Raw genomic sequence first — 23,176 nt, 5'->3', positions numbered from 1 at the left:
ACCCCCTGCAATTAATTACTTTATCTACAGCTCATGATACATTAGAACTAGACATTTGTGAATCATTTCATTCCGAATCAAAATTCGGACAAAATGTTTGTTATTTGGAGATTCGGATGTAACTGAATTTCCAAATCACAATAGTACTGAATTTTACCTAATCTGAAACAAATAAATGAAACAAAATAACATAAAATAATGAATTATTCAAATTCAAAATAAAAACATATAGCAATAAATACAGTAAGGTATAATAGTGGAATAAGATGATGATTCTTACTTAGGCTGCTTTCACACTGCTCTGTTGTAAAAACGTATATGCATTTTTGCTGCCTCTTTGTCTCATTTTTGCTGTGGCGCATTGCATTTTTTTATATGTTTTTGCTGCATTTGCATTGTGTTTTTCCCCTGGACCCATGACTGGACAAAGTATCTCCCATAGGTGTGTTGCATTTTTAATGCCTTTTTGTGCTGTTTCTATTCATTTCATTTTTACCACACCAAACATGCATCAACACTGCAGCACGTTTTTTAGTTAAAAAGTGGAAGAAAAATGCATCCCTTTTCTGGAACCTTTCACACTGCTCAGTTGCGTTTCAATTGCATTTTTACATTTCCTGCTTGCTGCATTTTGGTACGTTTGGTGCGGTAAACAAAAATGCCAAAATCGCACCTCTCCATTAAAATGAATAGAAAACATGGCAAAAACACAATACACCTGTGGGAAGTACTTTTTCCAGTCACATGTCCAGGCGAATAACGCAAAGCAAACACATATGCCTTTTTGCAACAGAGCAGTGTGAAAGCAGCCTGCAAACAGAACTGAAACAAAAAGGGCCAGTGTGAAGAGTTCCATAGAATTTAAATAAATGCATTTTTCCTCCACTTTTTTTAACTGAAAAACTGATCAGTGTGAAAGGGCCTTTATTGTGTTTAGGGTGGATCAATCAGATTCTCCAAATAATAACATAATGAATCAATCCAAAATTAATTTAGTTTTATTCATTATGTTTTGATTCAGAGATTCTGCTTAATCCACCTCCATCCACCGTAAACAGAGCTCATAACTATTATCTCCTAAAATAACAAGTTAAGATAAATATAGCCACCTTCCAAAATTCAAACCGGTTAGAAAATAACAAATATTTTAACCAAATCTGAAAATGTGAAACGTATACCTAAAACGAATCATTCTAACATAAAAAAATTTGATGAAACTTTGCCTAAATATGACAAAAAAAATTAACGAATTAATCTGAAGTGGAAAAAAAAATTCTGCTTCGCACATCTTTAATTAGAACAGTAAATTGATATATAAAAATAAATAAAAGAATAAGGCAAGTGGCATACTTTGTGTATTTGGTACCCACGCTATACAGCATTCTTCAGTAATAATAACTATATATATATATATATATATATATAAAAGACAATAAAAGGAAGGCAAGCATGTAAAACTGGTGTTCTCTTTCTATGATGGTCAGTGAAGTGTCCCCTTTACATTGGTGGTGAGTGGGAAAGAGTCCACCTTGCATTGATAGTCAGTGGCAGAAGTGCCTTCTTTCATTGGTGGTCAGTGGGAGAAGGGATGCATTACTCTGGTTTTCATTGGGAACAATGCTCCTTACATTAGTGGTCTGTGGAAATAATGCTTTCAGATATCCAAAAGATTATTGCTGATTACTGTCAGTGGTTACATATCTAACAGACAGAAATAACTTATTGCCCTAGGAACCCCTAGCAACTTCTGAAGGAACCGTTGGAACCAAAAGACTGGAATAGATTTGATAGTACTGTGTTTTGTAGCAGAGCTTGACTGGCTCCTAGAGCTGAGCCTATTTTGTCCAGTCTGAGTGCTGCTGAGCAGGTGATTACAGGAAACAGACATATCATTACTGCTAATAAAGGATTCAGGGACATTGTGGGGTTGATTTACTAAAATTAGAGTGCAAAATCTGGTACAGCTGTCCATGGTAGTCAATCAGCTACTAACTTCAGTTTGTTTAACCACCTCCCGCCCGCCATATAGTAATATGACGGGCGCAAGGTGGTTCTCTCGTTCTGGGAGGACGTCATATGACGTCCTCCCATTCTCACTGCGCATGTGCGGCTCCGGGAGTGCACAGCGCGGCGATCGGCGGTACGCTGTGTCCCTCTGACAGGGACAGGGAAATGTCGGTTATCGGCATTTCTCTCCTCTCGAGCTGTCACGCTGACAGCTCGAGAGGAGAGGAGAGACGGAAATCGGCTTTCCGCGGAGGGGACATGTACACTGATCATCAGGGCACTGATGATCAGTGTAGCCCCAGCAGTGCCACCTGTCAGTGCCTTGTGTCAGTGCCCCATATCAGTGCCTACCAGTGCACATCAGTGCCACATATCAGTGCCAGTCAATGCTGCCTATCAGTGTGCATCAGTGCCGCCTATCAGTGTCCGTCAGTGATGCCTGTCAATGCCCATCAGTGCCACCTACCAGTGCCTCCTCATCAGTGCCCATCACTGCCACCTATCAGTGTCCATCAGTGCAGCCTCATTAGCGCACATCAGTGAAGGAGAAAAATCACTTATTTACAAAAATTTATAACAAAAACTAAGAAAAAACATTTTTTTTTTTTCAAAGTGGTTTTCAGTGGTTTTTGGTTTGTTTAAGAAAAAATAAAAAACCCAGAGGTGATTAAATACCACCAAAAGAAAGCTCTGTCACAAAAAAATGATAAAAATGTTATATGGGTACAATGTTGTATGACCGCGCAATTGTCATTCAAAGTGTGACAGCGCAGAAAGCTGGAAATTGGCCTGGGAAGGAAGGGGGTATAAGTGCCCTGTCGGCTAGTGGTTAAAGAAGAAATCTGGGCAAAAAATGTATTTTCCCATGCAGTGAGGCCGTGCCTTCTCTACTTGGGTTTCAATGCTTGCTTTTGTCTAGGGGTTTATAAAGCTGAGATATACTTGCTTAATCCACCAATTCTCTGAATGCAAGACTGGTCCTCGCCGATCCTGCCCCCCACACGTTAGCAGGCTGTTCCTGACGTCATCACGCCCATAGACCAGCTTCGGCCATGTGGACAGCAGGAACAGTCCACCGCTGGATGTGGGGGAGTGTGATTTTTTTTATTTTTAGGAGGAACAAAGGACAAGGTAATTATAGCTTTTCCCTGAGCCCCGCGACAAAACGAGCAGTTTAACCCATGCACTGCGGGCACAGCCCCACTGCATGGAAAAATAAAGAATATAACTGGAGTTCTGCTTTAAATAAGCTTTGACAAAAAAACCTGGAAGCTGCTTGGTTTCTATGCAGAGCTGAACCAGATTTTGCACTCTTTAATTTTGGTAAATCAACCCCTGTGTACATGGCATATTTAGGAATGGAATGGGGGGGGGGGGGAATGCTCTCCAAAGGATGGGTCTTCGCAAATTGCAGTTGGACTTTAATTTATGCCTGCTCTTTGGTTACGTAGCTTTCTTGGTTAGTAGCACAGCGATTGCAATGTCCTGATACTCCCCCCTTTAGTTCCATTTTATCCATTCCTTAAGACTTAATAAAATGATACCTATCTACAAAGCAGAAATTGTCAACAGATTAAAAAAAAAAACTGCTCAATCCATCTGGTTATGGTTGAAATAGGAAAAAAAGTATCTCTATGTCCACTCTGTTGCCTAATCCTTTAAAATTCTAAAGATTGGTGGGTTTTTCTGACTGGTTTCAGGTGTTTTACCTTACAATGACCAGGGAGCTGAACAGATCTACAGCTGAGAGGTGAGAAAGTCTCCATAGGACAGCTGTAATCCAGATGCTCTACAAAGTTGGATTTGATGGAAGATTCACTAGAAGAAAGACACTGATGTAAAAAAATTAAACCCTGCCTGGCATTTGCCAAAATGCATTTTGTCTGTGAAGACCAAAAATGAACTTCTTGGTGTAAAATATTATGTTCAGGCAAAAGCTATACATATGCAGCTGGGAGATGTCCTTCCTTAATAAAAACTATGCCAAAAAAAATATCAACGTGTGAGGTATATGTTGTAAAGTATCAATTTTTTTTGTTTTGTCTTGAGGGAAATGTCTGGGGGTGAATTCTTAACAAGAAAATCTAAAGACCCCTTTATATAACACATATGAAATATGAAACAGTCATTACAAATGTGAAACCTGGATCAAAAATTGCTTAAGCATCACAATGATAATTCTATGCTCTGTGAGCATAAAACGTCAGAACTAAATACCATATTGTTTATAAGCAACAACTGACACAAGGTAATTAATAGTAATGAACTGTCAAAGAATTGTAGAGGCTATAACCTAAGTCAACCTCCGCTTTACCATGTTAGCCTTCCAGTGCAGCTCTCTATCCAGATTATCATTAATGCTGTTCACCCCCATTAATGTCAGAAAAGAGATTATCCAGCTTTAGCCACAAATTGTGCAGGTTTGCATTTTTAGACATGCTGACGCAGCCTGGGCATGGATAAAACAGTACGAGGCCCCCGGCTTAAGCCCCATAAGTAACATTTCGCCGACGTTGATGGTCTTTGGTTGAGACCTGTAGCAAAGACAGGCCAGGAAAAACAAGAATGGCGATGAAAAATGTACTCGTTACTGGATGCTCATCAGGAATAGGACTGGCTATTGCAGCAAGGCTGGCCAAGGATGATCAGAAAAGATTCAAAGGTAATTGTGTGTGAAGGGTGGAAGGAGTAAAGGCACATTTTTACAGTACTGTAACATAGATGTCATGCTGGTAGATGTTGAGAATGTCAGGCATGCATTGACGAATGAGTGCTCTTTCCAGATAGACTGTAGATAAAGAAACATTGTGCTCTTGATTACAAAAGGTTTACATTTTAGTTTTATAGCACTTTTAGGATCCTGTAGAAAGGTTATGCTTTGAGAACCTCGAGTCACTAAGATCATTAATGTCACAAGATGGAATTCTACATTATATGTGTCAACACACATTGTTCCAAATCTTTCCTGTTAGTTATAGGCAGCAAGTAAGTGAAGCATATCAGATAGGGTGACATGAAGCTGTTGTCAATGTCTAATAATTCTAAAATATAGGATAATAAACAAAATCAATATTAATAAAACTTGATTATATAAAATCAATAATAACATCAATGTTCCCTTTCCTTGGAAAAAGCTTTACAGCATAATGGCTTATTTTTCACTGCAACAAAAACAAATAAAAGGGAATGAACAAGGGACAATGAAAATGTCAGTGATCACTTGTGTATATTTGCATACTCTTTTGTGCCATGTTTGTTCTCTTGTAGTATTTGGGAAGTTGGCTGTGTACAGTATGGAATCGCCTTTTGCCATTAGAAGTCTGTGATATGTGTTGATATGCATTATTACGAAAATGTGTGCTAATTAACACTATTGTGATACATTACAGTCACAAATCACATTGCATTTTCAGTTTGGACAAAAATCCATGTTTGCCTTTTTTACCTAAACGTGACTGGATAACTGAAGTGACTGTTCACATCATATACAGCTGTGTTCAAAATACTAGCAGTGTGTTGAAAAAAGTGAGTAAAGCTCAAAATCCTTCTAATAGCTTTTATTTCCATACACACAAATGCATTGGGAACACTACACATTCCATTCCAAATCAAAACATGATGACAAATATATCAAAGTTGTGATGTTCCTCTAAAAATATTGAAGAAAAGTAAATATTAGACTGTTCAAAAAAATAGCAGTGTTTGTATTCTTCTTTACAAACTCAAACATTCACTATATAAACTGAAAAATGTTTGAAGATTTTGCTTTCCTTTGAATCACTTAATTAATATTTAGTTGTATAAGCACTGTTTCTGAGAACTGCTGTACATCTGTGTTGCATGGAGTCAACCAACTTCTGGCACCTGTGAACAGGTATTCCAGCCCAGGATGATTGGACTACATTCCACAATTCTTCTCTAGTTCTTGGTTTTGCCTCAGAAACTGCATTTTTGATGTCACCCCACAAGTTTTCTATTGGATTAAGATCTGGGGATTGGGCTGGCCACTCCATAACGTCAATCTTGTTGCTCTGGAACCAAGATGTTGCACGTTTACTGGTGTGTTTGGGGTCGTTGTCTTGTTGGAACACCCATTTCAAGGGCATTTCCTCTTCAGCATAAGGCCTCTTCAAGTATTCTGATGTATTCAAACTGATCCATGATCCCTGGTATGCGATAAATAGGCCCAACACCGTAGTATGAGAAACATCCCCATATCATGATGCTTGCGCAAGCATGCTTCACTGTCTTCACAGTGTACTGTGGCTTGAATTCAGTGTTTGGGGGTCATCTGACAAACTCTCCGGCCACTAGACCCAAAAAGAACAATCTTACTTTCATCAGTCCACAAAATGTTGCGCCATTTCTCTTTAGGCCAGTCAATGTGCTCTTTGGCAAATTGTAACCTCTTCACCACATGTCTTTTTTTCAACAGTGGGACTTTGCGGGGGCTTCTTGCAGATAGCTTGGCTTCACATAGGCGTCTTCTAATTGTAACAGTACTCACAGGTAACTTTAGACCTTCTTTGATCTTCCTAGAGCCGATTGTTGGCTGAGTCCTTGCCATTTTGGCTATTCTTCTATCCATTCGAATGGCAGCTTTTCGCTTTCTTCGACGTCTTTCAGGTTTTGGTTGCCATTTTATAGCATTTAGCTGAGCAGCCTATCATTTTCTGCACTTCTTTATATGTTTTCCCCTCTCCAATCAACTTTTTAATCAAGGTACGCTGTTCTTCTGAACAATGTCTGGAACGACCCATTTTCCTCAGAATTTCAGAGAGAAATGCACTGTAACCAGCATGTACAACATTTGCTGCCTTCCTTCCTTAAATAAGGGTAATAATTGCGACTTGTTTTTCAAAGAATGAATGACCTCACTAATAGAACTCCACACTGCTATTATTTTGAACATGCCCCTTTCAATTAGTGATTCAATTACACAGAATCAGCAGCATGCATGTCATGACTGTTGGGTCTGTTGGATTTCTATTACTCTACTACAACTGCTAGTAAATTATTTGCCATGTAGAAATATAATTTCTACCAAAAACAGTGATTGATCAGCTTAGTGATGTCTTACTGCTACTATTTTGAACACAACTGTATTTTGTGAATATTCTAAACTCCGATATCAGCCTCATTGTATCTGATTAAAGATACTCTATCTCTATCTCATCCGTAGATGATGCAATTTTCTTTCCTTCAACCACATATTGCAGAAAAGAAATTCACTTGATTCCCCCATCAACACAGTGTTGATGGGGGAATCCCTCCCACAGCTCTATTGTGTTCTTCCGGTGGGGAGCCTTCCCTGCCAGCAGAACACATTGATTACTGCTAGTGGCTATAGCTACCTGCAATGATCACATGCAAAAAACTCCAACTTCAGTACAACCAACCTGCCCATAGATGTATAAAATATCATGCTCAACTGGCCAAGATTAAATCCATCTATGACCAGCTTTAGAATTCTTGTTTCTATGTATAGTATGTCATGAGATATGTACACTGGGGCAGGCATATTTGTTTTACATCTGCTAACTCTACTTACTGATTTGCAGTGGTACACAATAGTCACGCTTTACTGCTCAAAATGCATGTCTATGGGTCAGTCATTGAATTAGACACAATGCATTTCTCTGCATTACGGTAAAAAAAAAAATGCCCCGCTAACTGTCCTGTCCACCCCAATCTCTAAACACTTACTTGTCTGCTATCACTGCTCCAGCTCTCCCCTCACTTCCTACTCTCATAGGAGACACTGAAAGCAGCGGGAGTCATAGGTGCCTGCTACTATTAGTCAAACTCTTTTGAGGATGGAGTTGGGGCTATAGATGCACACAGCCCAGCGCAGGAGCATGTGCACACAGGTGTCTCCTTAGCACCCAGCTAAAGGAGAAGCCTTGAAGATGGATGAGTGGACAGCACCAGCAGGGGACTGCAAGGAGGTAAGGGACTGCTTTGTGTAAGATCAATGCACAGAGCAGGTAGGTATAACCTTTTTTTTCTTATTTTAATAAAATCAGCCTTTAATATCACTTTACTCTGCCACAGGAGGCCTCCATAATCTATATGAAACTAAGCTCCCCCATATTGGGTCATTACCAAGCTATGGCATCACACTGGGTATAAGGGGGCCTGCTATGATGCTCTGTTAAATTCTTTGCTTGCCATTCAGTTTAAAGTCAGTTTAACACAATATTGAATTACTCAGGCTGTATATCTCTTAAAGTAACACTAAACTTTGGTTATTGTCAAGTATGTATTCATAACTGAAAAAGTAGCTTCGCTTGCTCTCAGCCTCCTCCAAAGGAGGATGTTAAAAGAAAGCAGAAAAACACAGTAAGAAACAACTTCATGAAACAAAAGGTTACAGGTATGAATGATTTTTGGAGAATAATATCATTTAGTAGCACAAAATGTAATTGGTTTCCTTTGTAAATTAGAGAACACCATCACCCACTTTCTATTTAGCAATGATAGTTTCTCTTATACCATTGGAATACTGTATCAGGGGCAGACTGACCATTTGGAAATTCGGGCACTGCCCGAGGGCCCAGGGTCAGTAGGGGGCCCCATGAGATGCCCCTGGTACCTTTTTCATAGGCTTTTTTGAGTTTGGGTAAGGACACAGGGGTCCCATGATAACCTATTGCCTGGGAGCCCCATGAGTTGCCAGTCCGTTCCTGTACTCTATTTATTACAATTGCACCTGGCTATCTGGTCTCATAGCCTCTAAAAGAAAAAGAATAACACATTTTTTATTAATGTTATACACATTTCATATTCACTTATATATTGCTTATTTTATAAGACAGACAACAGTGAGAAAAAGAGTAACACATAGCAAAAATTTGAAATCATTTATCATTTGTACTGATCACTTAAAGTGGAACTTCACTCACTTAGTATAGGTTCGCATATGTGCGGGTGGTGCGGCTGTGGATCCGCATGAAAATCCGTGCAGCCGCACCACCCGCACAGTGGAATGCTGAATCGTGGGCGGGTGCCATTAGTTCTAATAGCACTCCGCTCGCACTGGAAAATGCAACCGTACTGGGAGCCGAGGTTCTTGTGTGGGCTGCGTTTTCAGAAGAAGTGCAGGGACTTCTTCCCTGCGTGTCCCGGGGCATGGGAGTCCATTCAAATGAATGGGCTCTTGCGGCCGTGCAAAACGCGGCCCGCACGGCTGTATATATGTGAACCAGGGGTTGGTCAACATTGACTATTTTTTATCCTTATGCTGCTAGCATTAATATATAGATAGGAAGGTGTATGATATTTACTTTTTTTATTTTTACATTTCTTCAGTTACTTCCTGGTTTCCATGCCTAGGCAAATTATGTCATACATCCCAGAAGTCTTCAGGAAGGGAGGAGGGTCTTTCTCAGTTAAGCACACTCTCCTACCTGCATGCCTGAGTTAAGGGCAGATGGATACCAGGAAGTAAATGTTACATGAATCATCTGCCCATAATCAAGATGGCCACAGCCAGAAATGCAAGGGGGTGTTTTTCAAAGTGATTTCTCAGCAAATAAAGCATGGAGACATGGATGGATGGGTGAGCTTTCTTTGACTATTAAAACTCAATCAATAGAATTTTTGGTTTGTGGTGCTCTAATGCAGTGTAGTTCTGCTTTAAAACTACATTACGTACTGATTGCATGCATTAAGTGAAATCTCATCGGTTACCCTGGATGTCAAAACACCTAGCCCTGCTTTATTAACAATCTGTTATCTATAATGACTTGTTTACAGTTTTTATGTGTATTCTCTATGTATATTGACATGTGAAGGCATGTCATCAAGTAATTCCTCTGCTGCCAGAAAGTGAATTTTCCGAGAAGTACATTTAAAACTAATATTTATCTTGGCTTTCTCCTGCAGTTCTCTGAGGAAAGCAAGACAGGCATTATTCATTGCTTAGCAAAGGCCGAGCGTTTACACATTGTATTTGTTACTATTCCTGATGGAAAATGCTATTGATAAAAACCATCTAGGAAATTAAATTAAGCATTAAAGTGAAACTAAAGTCCATAATATGTATCTTTCCTTCAATGGTCTGCAGTTCCTTACCACCATGGACATATCCTATCTGGTTTCCTTCATGTGCCTGACTGTGGCCATCTTCATTGGCTGAGCTTAGTTATCCCGTCACACAGAATCTGTGCCGGAATGCAAATGGAGCTGCACATGCGCAGCTCAGTGTACATTCCAAAGAAGACTGCAAGCAGGCAGGTATGTTTATTTTATTGCAGAATAGGCATTGTTTCTTTCTTCTGCATTTAAGAGCCCACCTGCTCGCAGTTTCATAATCAGTAACCTTAGTTCTGCTTTAACCTTGTTTTTCTGGCTGTAGCTTCCTTTAGAACTCACTGAGTGTAATTCAGCCTAGTATTTGCACCGATTTCAGTAACGTTTCCAAAATGTGTGCGTAATTCAGGTAGTTCTAACTACTGCCACTTTGAGAACCTCTTGCTTTGGAAGCGACAGTTGTTTTTAAGTATTAAAACCAATTCACAGATTATGAAACTGGTGGTAATTAAGAACAGTCAGAGTATAGAGGTACTCATAGTGGGTCATGCCTGTGCTGCACAGCTGCCATGTATGTCATGCCAATTATTGCAACCGTGAGTGCCGCTTTACATATATATGCGGATTGGATGCGGCTCGAACCACATCCAATCTGCATGACGTGAAATAACATTGCTTCCTATGGTGCCTTTTCACATATGTCCGGTGCACAGGCGGTGCGGATTCAGTGTGTTTTTAAAAAGAGTCCTGTATGATTTCTGTGCCATGCCATCAGGTTTAGGTGCGGATTACAGGCTACTGACTTCTATGGGAACTGTTTTTAAACCACACGTGTGAACAGAATAAAATCCTGACCTGAACTACTGAGCTACTACTGTTTCAATTAGCTGTGAAACCTGAGCTTCAATCCGCACTGCACATGATTTCCTGACATAAAGATGAATTATAATCAAAGAGTTCTGGGGATTGCGGAAATATAATTACTCAAATATGGCAATGGATATTTAGGAACTGACTTGAGTCACTTCGTGGGTGGAGCCTGAAGGTGAACTGAGAGACTAGGTCCCCATCAGGTCCTCCCTACTTTTGATTGACAGCGTACAGCAGTGGATGGATTCAAAAGCGATTGGCTTGAATTGGCTGCTGCCAATCAGCAGAAAGGCAGACCTCATGGGTAACTAGTATCTCAGTTCCCCACTAGGCTTTGCCCATTGTACTACAAATGTTCTTGGCTATGAGCCTTCAGTGTGATGGGTGCGGTGGTCATGGAGGGCAAGAGCGCACGGAGGAAGAAATGTCCAGTAAGGGCTCTAACAGATTCATGTACCTGTCTTTGGAACATTTAGCTGCGGCAGCTTGACAAATACAGCATTTGTTAAATTATTATTATTATACAGTATATATATAAAGCGCCAACATTTCGCTCAGCGCTTAAATCTAATACTTTTATTCAGTCCACAATTCAGTTTTCTGTCAGTGATGGAGGCTGAGACTAGTAGATATGGCTGTTGTACAGATATCAGTCTGTCACTCACTCGGCACCTGCTCTATTCAGAAAAAGCCTTGTATTCTTTTTAAATAATGCAAGGGCTTTTGGCCACACCTCAGCTTTAAAAAACCCAAATGCACATAAAAGCAACGGACAAAGCACCTCATTGTAATCTAAAGCAGGATACTGGGAGAGAACCCTCTACACATTTTCAGTGCTGTATGGGAATATTTTTAGTTCAGTTTCCATAATGAAAAGGGTTAATGTTGCATCAGATCTTCCACTAGCTGCCACCTGCCATTAAGACAGTTCCCTAGCAACCGCAGATTGAGATAACATTGCTGCTGTCAACTCAGCTGAAAAGGAACCAAACACAATATTCAAAATCTGCAGCAGAATAATCATTCATTTACCTGTAGTCAAAGCCCAACACCAGCCAAGAGTTAGAACCTCATTTGGATTTTTGATTGCTGTTTGTGGCTCTTTTAGAGATTTCATACTTTTACTATAGCAGAGAAGGTTTACAACTTCTGTATTGCTGTCTCTGCCTTTCTCTCCAGATGACAACACACATCTCCTGTATGGGAAGGGATGGAAAATCTTTAAAGGAAATTTCACTATTGACAAAAAAACACAACACAAAAAGAAAACAAATGGCAGAGAAGGCTGTCCTCACACTCCCACCCTCCCTCCAGAGGCCATCATTGGAAATCATGGGGCCCCATATAGCCTGACTGGGCCCCACCTTCCAGAGTCCCCTATTGGTGGCTCTGCTTACTACCCCACACTCTGTACCCCCTGCACCCCCACTTAAACTTACTCTGCACCACCTGCATCTCCAAATACTCAATCTTCACCTGCATTACACCTCATGGAATTCCTGCTCCCCCCTACTCTAGATCCAGCAACCCGTCCAGCCCCATTACCCTACAGTCTGCATCCTCCATTGCTTTAAATTCTCCATCCCCTATCAGTCAAGGAGAAAGGGGACCTGGGCTTAGGAATCTGGTGGACTGTGAGCTGCCTACAGGCAGCCTCTTCCAGGGCCCCCCTGCTAACCTGATTGGGCCCAGGAACCGGAACAGGAGAGCTGCCTGTACTCCTCTATCTGTCCTGCTCCCACCTACCTGCTGTCAAAATGCAGCATTAATATGACCCTACCCCCCCCCCCCCATAAAAATGCCAATAATACATAAAAGGTTGTACCAAAAAAGTACACTTACGTATGTCTATGCTTCTTTTTTTTATTTTCAGCCCTTTTCAGGCTACATGGGCCCCGACTCCAACTTCATTGTTTTAAAAATTAACATCATGCCTCTGCACCCAATACTTAGTCTTGCGCATGAGCTCTATGACATTCTTCTATTAAAGTTTTTTTTTTTTTACCAACTGATCCATGCAGTGTTTTATGGTGCATACGTGACATGAGCTACATAGTGTCTTGCATTTCATCCTGTGTATGCGTAGTATGTCAGTGCTGCAAGATCTTGCAGGTTAGGCAGAAGATCTCCCTGAAGGTACTGGTGACATTGCCTTCCCAGGGCAATCTGATGTGACCTGGGATAGGTCACCAGTATGTTAGGGAATCCATGTAAACGTTTTAGGAAAGGAATAGTCTTCAAGTCTCTTCTTGGTTTTATAGAATCTTTAGCTTTCATATATAATGTGATTGTACCACTTGGACAGGAGAAGGGCGTGCATTTCTCAAAATCTTGTCCTGATAATTTAACTACAATTGTGTAAATATTGCCATATCATTTGTATTCAGTTTTGGATAGAGTAGAGAAGGATTAGAACCCCTGTCAATGTTTTTGTTGTATGTGTCCTTTGTGGCTAGATTCAGCTTCCTATTTGTGCTAGTGATCATTGTCATGGAGACAGAAATTGATTGGAATCCAATTGTTACAGTTTTCACCAGAACACGAGATAGGATAAATCTTCCAATAGGGACATCTGTTTCAGTGACAACTAACAGGAGATTTTCCCCTAGCATTGTAGAGGCTTCCTCTTACTTCATGTTTCTTCCCCACAACAATGTTGGCTATTCATACACCTTAAAACATTATCATGTACAGTATTCGGCTCCCCAATTGAGTAGTGACAATATCAAGCTTGTAAAAAGATATTCACATTACTGGTGGTTAAGCTTCACATATGCATACAGTATATTGTAATACTGTACAGCCGCCTCTGGATGCGTAATGATAGCTACTCCACTCAGACTTTTCAGTGTGGCACATACGTTTGACACCACAGATCAAATGATGCCGAGTACATGGGAACCATGCTGACAAGCAGGTACTAATGGAAAGTCTATTGTGCCAAGGTTGCTTCATTGCACAGGCCTGTGGGCAGAGGGCCACACATAGTGGTCATAATAAAATTCTATACCACTTTTGGTTGTCAAAGTGGAACAGGTGCCTCATTGCACTTTGACTTCTGTTCCTGCTACACCGATTTAATCCTATCTGTTCCAAAGTTGCAGCATATTCACTTTCTGCCTCAAACACCTCATCTAATCACTTACAAATAGTGGGCAATGTGCAGGAAGCCCATATCTGACATTACAGTGTAGCTAAAATTTTTAGATGTACAGTATGTTTTAATGTGATCAGTTTAATGTATATACTTTTTTTCAACGTGAGTTAATGTTCTTAAACCTTGTGTTCATTAATACCATTTGTGAATAAAAAAATATTAATAGGTATTCAGGACATATAGGTGGCTTGCAGGAATTGCACATGCTCTTGGCATTGAGAGCTCTGAGTTGGAAATTAACAACATCAACAACTAGCATAATAAGAATCAACAAATGTACTGTATACAGTCATGGCCGAAATTGTTGGCACCCTTGATATTTCTCCAGGAAATCATGTATTTCTCACGAAACGTATTGCATTAACACATGTTTTGCTATACACATGTTTATTCCCTTTGTGTGTATTGGGACAAAACAAAAAAAGGGAGGAAAGAAAGCAAATTCGACATAATGTCACACAAACCTCCAAAAATGGGCTGGACAAAAGTATTGGCACCCTTTCACAACTACGGATAAATAAGAATGTTACAAGCATGTGATGCTCCTGTAAACTCACCTGGGGCAAGTAACAGGTGTGGGCAATATAGAAATCACACCTGAAAGCAGATAAAAAGGAGAGACGTTCACTTAACCTTTGCATTGTGTGTCTGTCTGTGCCACACTAAGCATGGACAACAGAAAGAGGAGACGAGAACTGTCTGAGGACCTGAGAACCAAAATTGTGGCAAAATATCAACAATCTCAAGGTTACAAGTCCATCTCCAGAGAACTAGATTTGCCTTTGTCCACAGTGCGCAACATTATCAAGAAGTTTGCAACCCATGGCACTGTAGCTAATCTCCCTGGTCGTGGACGGATGAGGAAAATTGATGAAAGATTGCAACGCAGAATAGTCCGGATGGTGGATAAGCAGCCCCAAACATGTTCCAAAGACATTCAAGCTGTCCTGCAGGCTCAGGGAGCATCAGTGTCAGCGCGAACTATCCGTCGACATTTAAATGAAATGAAACGCTATGGCAGGAGACCCAGGAGGACCCCACTGCTGACACAGAGACATAAAAAAGCAAGACTACAGTTTGCCAAAATGTACTTGAGTAAGCCAAAAGCCTTCTGGGAAAACGTCTTGTGGACAGATGAGACCAAGATAGAGCTTTTCGGTAAAGCACATCATTCTACTGTTTACCGAAAACGGAATGAGGCCTACAAAGAACAAAACACAGTACCTACGGTAAAATATGGTGGAGGTTCAATGATGTTTTGGGGTTGTTTTGCTGCCTCTGGCACTGGGTGCCTTGACTGTGTGCAAGGCATCATGAAATCTGAGGATTACCAAAGGATTTTGGGTCGCACTGTAGGGCCCAGTGTCAGAAAGCTGGGTTTGCGTCCAAGATCCTGGGTCTTCCAGCAGGACAATGACCCCAAACATACGTCAAAAAGCACTCAGAAATGGATGGCAAAGAAGCGCTGGAGAGTTCTGAAGTGGCCAGCAATGAGCCCAGATCTAAATCCCATTGAACACCTGTGGAGAGATCTTAAAATTGCTGTTGGGAAAAGGTGTCCTTCCAATAAGAGAGACCTGGAGCTGTTTGCAAAGGAAGAGTGGTCCAAAATTCCGGGTGAGAGGTGTCAGAAGCTTATTGATGGTTATAGGAAGCGACTGATTTCAGTTATGTTTTCCAAAGGGTGTGCAACCAAATATTAAGTTAAGGGTGCCAATACTTTTGTCCAGCCCATTTTTGGGGTTTTGTGTGACATTATGTCATATTTGCTTTTCTGCCTCTGTTTTATATTTGTTCCAATACATACAAAGGGAATAAACATGTGTATAGCAAAACATGTGTTAATGCAATACCTTTTTTGTGTGAAATACTTGATTTTCAGGAAAAATATCAAGGGTGCCAACAATTTCGGCCATGACTGTATGTGGCATATTCTTAAAGCGAACGTTTAGTGTAGCAGGTCCTCCATACCTGTTCTTGTAGGTCCATTCATTTTTTCCCACAAATTCCCCGCAGCCAGGCACATATGCACATTCATTCTCTTGGCTCAAAAATCAGTGTAGGGTTGTTGGTTGTCAGGGCTAGGCTCCTGCTACTTATTGAGCAACTCTTTTCTTTCAGTACTCAGAAGCTGCTCAGCTGTCGGTTAATTACCAGCCGTGTGTTGTCTCCACAGTGATTAACCTGGATACCTTACCTGCCTCATTAGTCCAGCCTACAGACAGCCCTTTTTGCTATTTTAGCAACTTAGCTCATTTCCTCCTTGCCCTTGTGTGGTCTATGATCTCCAGTGTGTTCCTGCCTACAACTCAGTCTGGCTGACTTCTCCATTTCCTGTTCCTGATTTTTGGCTCCTGACTACACTTACTTCTGGTTTCCTGACTTTGGCTCGTCTGATAACCTGCTCTGGAATACAAACCTTGGCTTCTGTTTTGACTATGTTCCTGATCTATGTTATATTTGCTGTTTCATTAAAGGTGTGATTTTAAGTGCTCTTTCTGTCTCCCTGATTCATGGCTCCTGACATTACGCAAGGGCCATGAATTCAGAAGATGCAGAAAATCCACCTAGTCTCAATATTTTTTCCAGATTGGAGGAGCATTACAAAGGCTCCTAATCTGAACTGCTTATCTGGATTCTCCTACCCTGGCTGCTCCGGTACAACCAGTATTGCAAGCCATCCCTGCTGCTGCTCCTATCTCAGTTCAGGCAGCCACTTCTGATACTGCTACTGTAAGAGGGTTTCTCAACCAGGTTGGAATATATTTTGAGATGCTGCCCCAGGTGTTCCCTACGGACAGAAGCAAAGTAGGCTTCAATATTTCTTTGCTTTCTGACAAAGCCTTGGCTTAGGCAAACATTTTTATCGGAGACACAAAAACTCATCCAGAATTACCATGAATTTGTGGCCTTCTTTATAAGGGTATTTTATATTCCCGCTCGCTCCACCTCTGCTGCCAAGAGCCTCATGTCCATTAAACAGAGTACAAGAACTGTTGCCTACTATGCTATTGAATTATATACTCTGACAGCAGAGGTTGGTTGGAACAATGAGGCTCTCGTGGCTGCTTTTTCCCATGTCTTTTCTGATAACATTAAAGATGAGATTGCAGCTCGTGAAATACCTAAGAATCTTGAAGAGTTGCCATTCTCATTGATACCAAACTTTGAGAGAGACCTTTCTTTAAGGAGCGCTTGCGAAAGCCTCCTGTACATTTGGCTTTTAGCTTTGCATTGCCTCCCTCACCACCCATGCCTCCTGGGCCCGAGTCTTCTAGTGAAGTAGAGCCCATGCAGCTGGGCTTCACATGAAGAGAGGAGAAGGGAGAGATTGTGCCTGTACTGTGGCCAAGCAGGTCACTTATTGAAGTCTTGTCCAATCCGTCCAATCCTGCACCTGAGGTCCTGTAGGGGACAGACCTTAGGTGGCATCTTTGCATCCCCAGCTATCTTTAAAGATAAGCCTCTAGTTCCGGTTACCCTTTCCTGGTCTGAGTTTTCCATCAACACCCAGTTACTAATTGATTTTGGGGCTGCAGGCTTTTTCATAGATAGTGCCTACATGTTAAAGCACTTGATAACGCTGCAGCCTCTTACCTCCCCACTTGCCATTAATAGAAGAATTCTACAGCCTGCCCATGTGACCCATGAAACCGATCTGTTGACCGTGGCTGTAGGGGTTCTTCACTGTGAGATAATCCAAATCCAAAGTAATTTCCTCGCCTCATTACCCAGTTGTCATTGGTTATCCATGGTTACAGAAGCACAGTCCTTCATTTGATTGTCATAGAGCCAAGGTTCTGTCATGGTTGCCACAATGCACTAATACTTGTTTTCAGAAAGTGAGTAGGGTCTTGTGCACGCCTTTAGTCTCTTCTTTGCCAGAGGAGTACCGGGAATTCTCTGATGTCTTTGACAAAGGTCAGGCCGGAATTTTGCTGCCACATGGACCTTATGACTGTATAAATGATCTTCAACCTGGTGCCATTCCTCTTCATGGCTGGGTTTACCCTCTGTCCGTCTTGGAGGATAAAGCTATGGAGGAGTATATTGCAGATTCACTATCTCAGGATTTCATCCGCAAATCCTCTTCTCCTGCCGGTGCTGGGTTTTTTTTTTATGAAAAAGAACAGTGGTGAACTGAGACCCTGTATTGATTATAGGAATCTCAGTTGCATTACTATTAAAAATGCTTATCTGATCCCATTGATAATGGAATTATTTGACCGCCTGAAGAGAGCAACAGTCTTCACTAAGCTTGATTTGAGAGGCGCATACAATCTTGTGAGGATTAAAAAGGGCGACGAATGGAAAACTGCATTTAATACTAGGAGCTGACACTACTAATACCTCAAAATGCCCTTTGGTCTCTGCAACGCTTCTGAAGTCTTCCAGGAATTTATTAACGATGTCCTCCGGGATATGCTGCAGCAATGTGTGGTGGCTTACCTTGAGGATATTCTCATACTGTATATTCAAATCCCCAGAGAACCACCACACAGACATCTCCCATGTGCTACAGCGGTTGAGAGCAAACAACCTGTATTGCAAGTTGGAAAAGTGCGAGTTTCATCATGAACAGGTTAAATTTTTGGGTTATGTCATACCTGCTGTGGGGTTATCGACAGACCCAGAGAAACTGTCTGCAGTCTTACAGTAGCCTCGATCCATAGGTCTATGCCCACTTCACCTTTGGGTGAAAGAAGTCTGACTTCTCAAATCCATTCTCCTCCTGGAAAACCTAATGACCGCTGCTTTGTCCCTGAGAATCTCCACACTGCTTTGCTCCAGACCTACCATTCCTCTAAAGCAGCTGTGCACCCAGGGAAAAATCAACTCATATGGTCTATGCCTCAACAATTCTGGTAGCCTAGTCTCCGTGCTGATGTAACCACCTTTGTAGCTGCTTGTCCTGTGTGTGCTCAGAATAAAACACCCCAACACCTTCCAGTAGGCCTTCTACAACCCATACCCAGTAGAGAGGCCTTGGATCCACTCATCTATTGATTTTATTGTGGATTTACCTAACTCCCAGGGCAATACAGTCATTCTTATGTCTGATTGACCGTTTTTCAAAAATGTCACATTGCATTCCGCTAAAGATCCAAAGAACTGCCTATGTCCAATGAACTGGCATCAATATTCGCTCAAGAGGTCTTTTGGTTACATGGGTTACTCAAAGTTATCATCTTAGGCAGGGGTAGCCAGTTTGTTTTCAGGTTTTGGTAAACCTTTTGTGCATAGTTAGGAATTCAGCTTTCCTTCTCCTCAGCATATCACCTGCAGTCCAATGGGGTCGCAGAATGGGCCAACCAAGCCTTGGAGCAGTTCCTACGTTGCTGTACTTCAGACCACCATAACAACTGGTCAGACCTGTTACCTTGGGCGGAGTTTACTCACAATAATGCCATCAATGCTGTCTCCTAATTATCTCTGTTTATGGCGAACTATGGGTTCCAGCCATCCATGTTGCCTGATACATTCGTTCCGCAGAGAATTCCTGTGTTAGAGAAACATCTTTGAGAACTCTGTTCCACTTGGGTGCAGATCCAAAAATCCTTGCAATGTTCAAGAGAGAGGTACAAACTCCATGCTGACTGCTGACACACCCTCCTACCAAGTTGGGGAGAGGGTCTGGCTGTCTTCCCGTACCCTGGGACTTCGTGTTCCCTCACTAAAACTGGCAGGTTGGTATATTGGACCTTACTGGATACTACGTAGGGTTAACCAAGTGGCATACATATTAGATCTTTCTTCCAACATGCATATTTCCAACATATTCCATGTTTCCCTATTAAAACCTTTGGTGTGTAACCACTATTCCACCTCGGTACCACGCCCTTGCCCGAATCAGATTGACAACCATGAGGAATATGAGATACAATCTACCATTAACTCACACAGGTTTCGTGGACGCGTACAATATCTAGTTCACTGGAGGGGTTAAGGTCTGGAGGAACACTCTTGGGTCTTATACTTGGACGTACATGCTCCTGCCCTCCTCTTTGCTTTCCATTTCCATTTTCCCCTCAAGCCTGGTGCCTCCCCAAGGGGGAGGGGTTATTAAGGAGTGGGGACTGCCAGGGCTGGGCTCCTGCTGCTTAACAAGCAGCTACCATTTTAATATTTTTGCTACCATTTCCTCCTTGCCCTTGTGTGGTCTATGATCTCCAGTGTGTTCCTGCCTGTGTTCCTGTGTACAACTTGGTCTGGCTGACTTCTCTTCTGATTTCTGTTCATGATTTTTGGCTCTTGACTAGGCTGATTTCTGGTTTCCTTACTCTGGCTCATCTGATAACCTGCTCTGGCAATCAAACCCTGCTTGTGTTTTGACTACGTTCCAGATCTATAATATATTTGCTATTTCATTAAAGGTGTGTTTTTAACTGCACTTTCTGTCTCCACCTGGTTCATGGTTCCTGATATTAGATTTTATGTTTAATAAAGGGTTGAACTTGGACGGGGAATGGGGAAGGTAGGAAACACCAATAACGTGCTGTAATGAACCTGAGGACACTAAACTGTCTTCTTGAAACTCTGAACACTGTCCCTGTGTAACAGATAGTGGACAGGTTTAGCAGTACGGTATTAAGGAGGTCGAGCCTTCTTCGGTGAACTGTCCAAGCAACAGCCTCTTCACAAAGAATGGAATGACTATGCTCTTCAGGACAAAGCTTCTTAAAAAACACACAGCCAACCTTCTAACATACAAAAGGGGCCTCTAGGATCTCTCCCCATCTGTACTCACTGATGGCTCCAAACAAATGGTTGCCTCTTACCAGTATCCTGCAGGTAGTTTCTCCCAGTAGTCCCAGACTAAGCAACATCCCCCCAGTCAGCCTTTAGTAGCTTACAGTAGCTCCAGGCCAAGCAAACTCCCATCTGGGGCCTCCACTCGACAAGCACATGGCAGGAATGCCCAATGAGCCTCCTAGGCATTAATCTTAAACTCTGGAAGGAGAAAAAGCTGCTCTCAGCTCCAAGGTATTTGTGCATTCTCCTAGAATCCTCTGGGACTGGCCCCCCAGGGATTGGCTGTGGCTACATAAATATTAAGCTGCAGATTTACACCCTCCCTTCCTCTATTACCCAGAGCTCCTCCAGGTGAACAGAGGGAAGCAAGCAATCATGCAACCCCTGGAACACAGACCAGACAAAAACAATCAAACCCAGCTTTACTGGTTACAGTGGACCAAAACTAAATTTACCTACACTAACACCAAAACTCTAACCCAAGAAAATTCTAGCTTCACTGAATACAATGAGCCAAACTAAATTTACCTAACAGTGCAATTTAATCCCATTGAATACAATGGGCTCAAACTAAATTTTCTTTCCTACTACCTGACTAGGAGGGTGATACATTAGTATACATTTGTTTGGGGAACAAGGGTGGACTGACAACTCATGGGGCCCCCGGGCAATAGGGGATCATGGGGCCCCTGTGTCCTTGCCCAAACTCAAAAAAGCCTATGAAAAAGGTACCAGGGGCATCTCATGGGGCCCCCTACTGACCCCGGGCCCTCGGGCAGTGCCCGAGTTTCCAAATGGTCAGTCCGCCCCTGTTGGGGAATACAGCACCCTACGCAGTACTTATGTGTAATAGTATTTATCCCATTGTCTGTAGGAATCTGCTTCTGCTAAAAATCATTCCTGCAGTGTCTTAATCACAGTCAGCAGATAATGCCCTGAGCGGCTGTCTTGGGTAACAGCAGCTGCTGCTGAGGAAAGTTGTGCCATCCGCTTGCTCCCTTCTGCCTCCATTTACAGAATTCCTCTGTTCATTTATTCAACATGATACATTGTGAGAGAGCTGTTAACTTTCACAGCCGCTCAGGGAAATATCCAGTGACTGTGAAAGAGAAACTGCAGGGATAATTTTTAGCATAAGTAAAAGTCTTCAGGTAATGGAATGCACACCATTACATATAACTAGCATGCATAGTGCTGCATAAAAAATATATACTTCAGCTTTAAGAAACATATAGCAAGCTACCCCGTAAAATGCTTCTATTTTCTAATGTCATTTACGTTTTCTGTTTGATTGTATCTAGTTTATGCAACAATGAGGAACCTGGCAAAGCAGGATGATCTTCTAAAAGCTACTGAAGGCTTGGTGGGGAAAACCCTGGAGATAAAACAGCTTGATGTGTGTAGTGAAGAATCCATCAAGAACTGTGTCAACAGCATTCCTGATCGCAGAGTTGACATTCTAGGTATGAAACCATGTTCACATGACTTAAGTCCTTTCCAAACATTTGGAGCCTTGCTTATATACAGTAGTTGCTATGGTGTTTTATTAAGCATGTCTTTATCACGCTGTACTCGAATAAAGTATATTTCACCAGGTGTATTTCTGAAGTTTGATGCAACAATGAGCTGCACTGTGAGTGTGACAGCCAATGTTTAACATAGAGTTAAATGTAGGTCACCTTCCACATCCTATTCTGATGTAGGGTTAGATGATGGTTTCTGGAGCAGGCACAGCCAAAGGTTGGGTACCCTGGAGGTCCAGTACTATGTGGCTATACAGTATATTTAATAACATAATAAGTCAATGGCCTATGGATACTGTAATGTGATTGTAATATGGTTCAAGCACCTCTTTTAGCTTGCCACAAAGCACCTAGCAGTGTTAGTTATTGTCTTTGAATGGTAGAGGTTTTGGTAGGAACACATTTTGCTTTTTACTCAATCAGTGGGACATTATGTGGTGCCATTATATGGCTCTGTAAAACTTCACCTTAATGGGATAAAAAGTAAAATGTGTTCCCTGAAATTATAAGTGACGTGATGCCCATAATTACCTATCAATCTATCACATACATTTTTCCTTACAGGTCTTAGAGCAATAACCAGGGGAGCCTAAAATGATTTAGCTGCGCAGCTCCATTATATAGCATAGGTTGATTTGTTCACATTTTTTCTACAGTAATTTGGCACACGGTAAATTTTTGTTTATGTATAATTTCATTAATATATTTAGGACACTCAATTTTTATCATATTTCTATTAGCTCCATATTAGTACTTATTGCTATGATAATACACTTATTATCAATTTTGTCTTGGGTCTAGGGTTAGGTTGAGGTTAAGGGTTAGGTTTAGG

The 23,176-nt window shown here is 41.5% G+C and overlaps 1 protein-coding gene and 1 long non-coding RNA gene across 3 annotated transcripts in view; one reads left to right on the top strand and one right to left on the bottom strand.

Moving 5' to 3' along the window:
* Positions 1–23,176, bottom strand: part of LOC149462215 (uncharacterized) — a 114,840-nt gene that overhangs the window by 55,401 nt on the left and 36,263 nt on the right. For both annotated transcript variants that reach the window (XR_016312699.1, XR_016312700.1), the window contains exon 3: positions 11,944–12,107. This is a non-coding gene — a long non-coding RNA (uncharacterized LOC149462215). The remainder of the gene's footprint in view (positions 1–11,943; positions 12,108–23,176) is intronic.
* Positions 4,520–23,176, top strand: part of LOC149462216 (retinol dehydrogenase 8-like) — a 38,556-nt gene continuing 19,899 nt past the window's right edge. Inside the window, exons 1-2 of the mRNA XM_089677313.1 lie at positions 4,520–4,669; positions 22,123–22,284. Coding sequence (XP_089533439.1) covers positions 4,573–4,669; positions 22,123–22,284 — 259 coding nt within the window. The 5' untranslated portion in view covers positions 4,520–4,572. The remainder of the gene's footprint in view (positions 4,670–22,122; positions 22,285–23,176) is intronic.

The sequence above is a fragment of the Staurois parvus genome, unplaced genomic scaffold (genome assembly GCF_062004578.1).
Source record: "Staurois parvus isolate SC_StPar_1 unplaced genomic scaffold, SC_StPar_1.0 ptg000183l, whole genome shotgun sequence".
Taxonomy (NCBI): domain Eukaryota; kingdom Metazoa; phylum Chordata; class Amphibia; order Anura; family Ranidae; genus Staurois; species Staurois parvus.
This window is presented reverse-complemented; position numbering and strand designations above follow the sequence as displayed.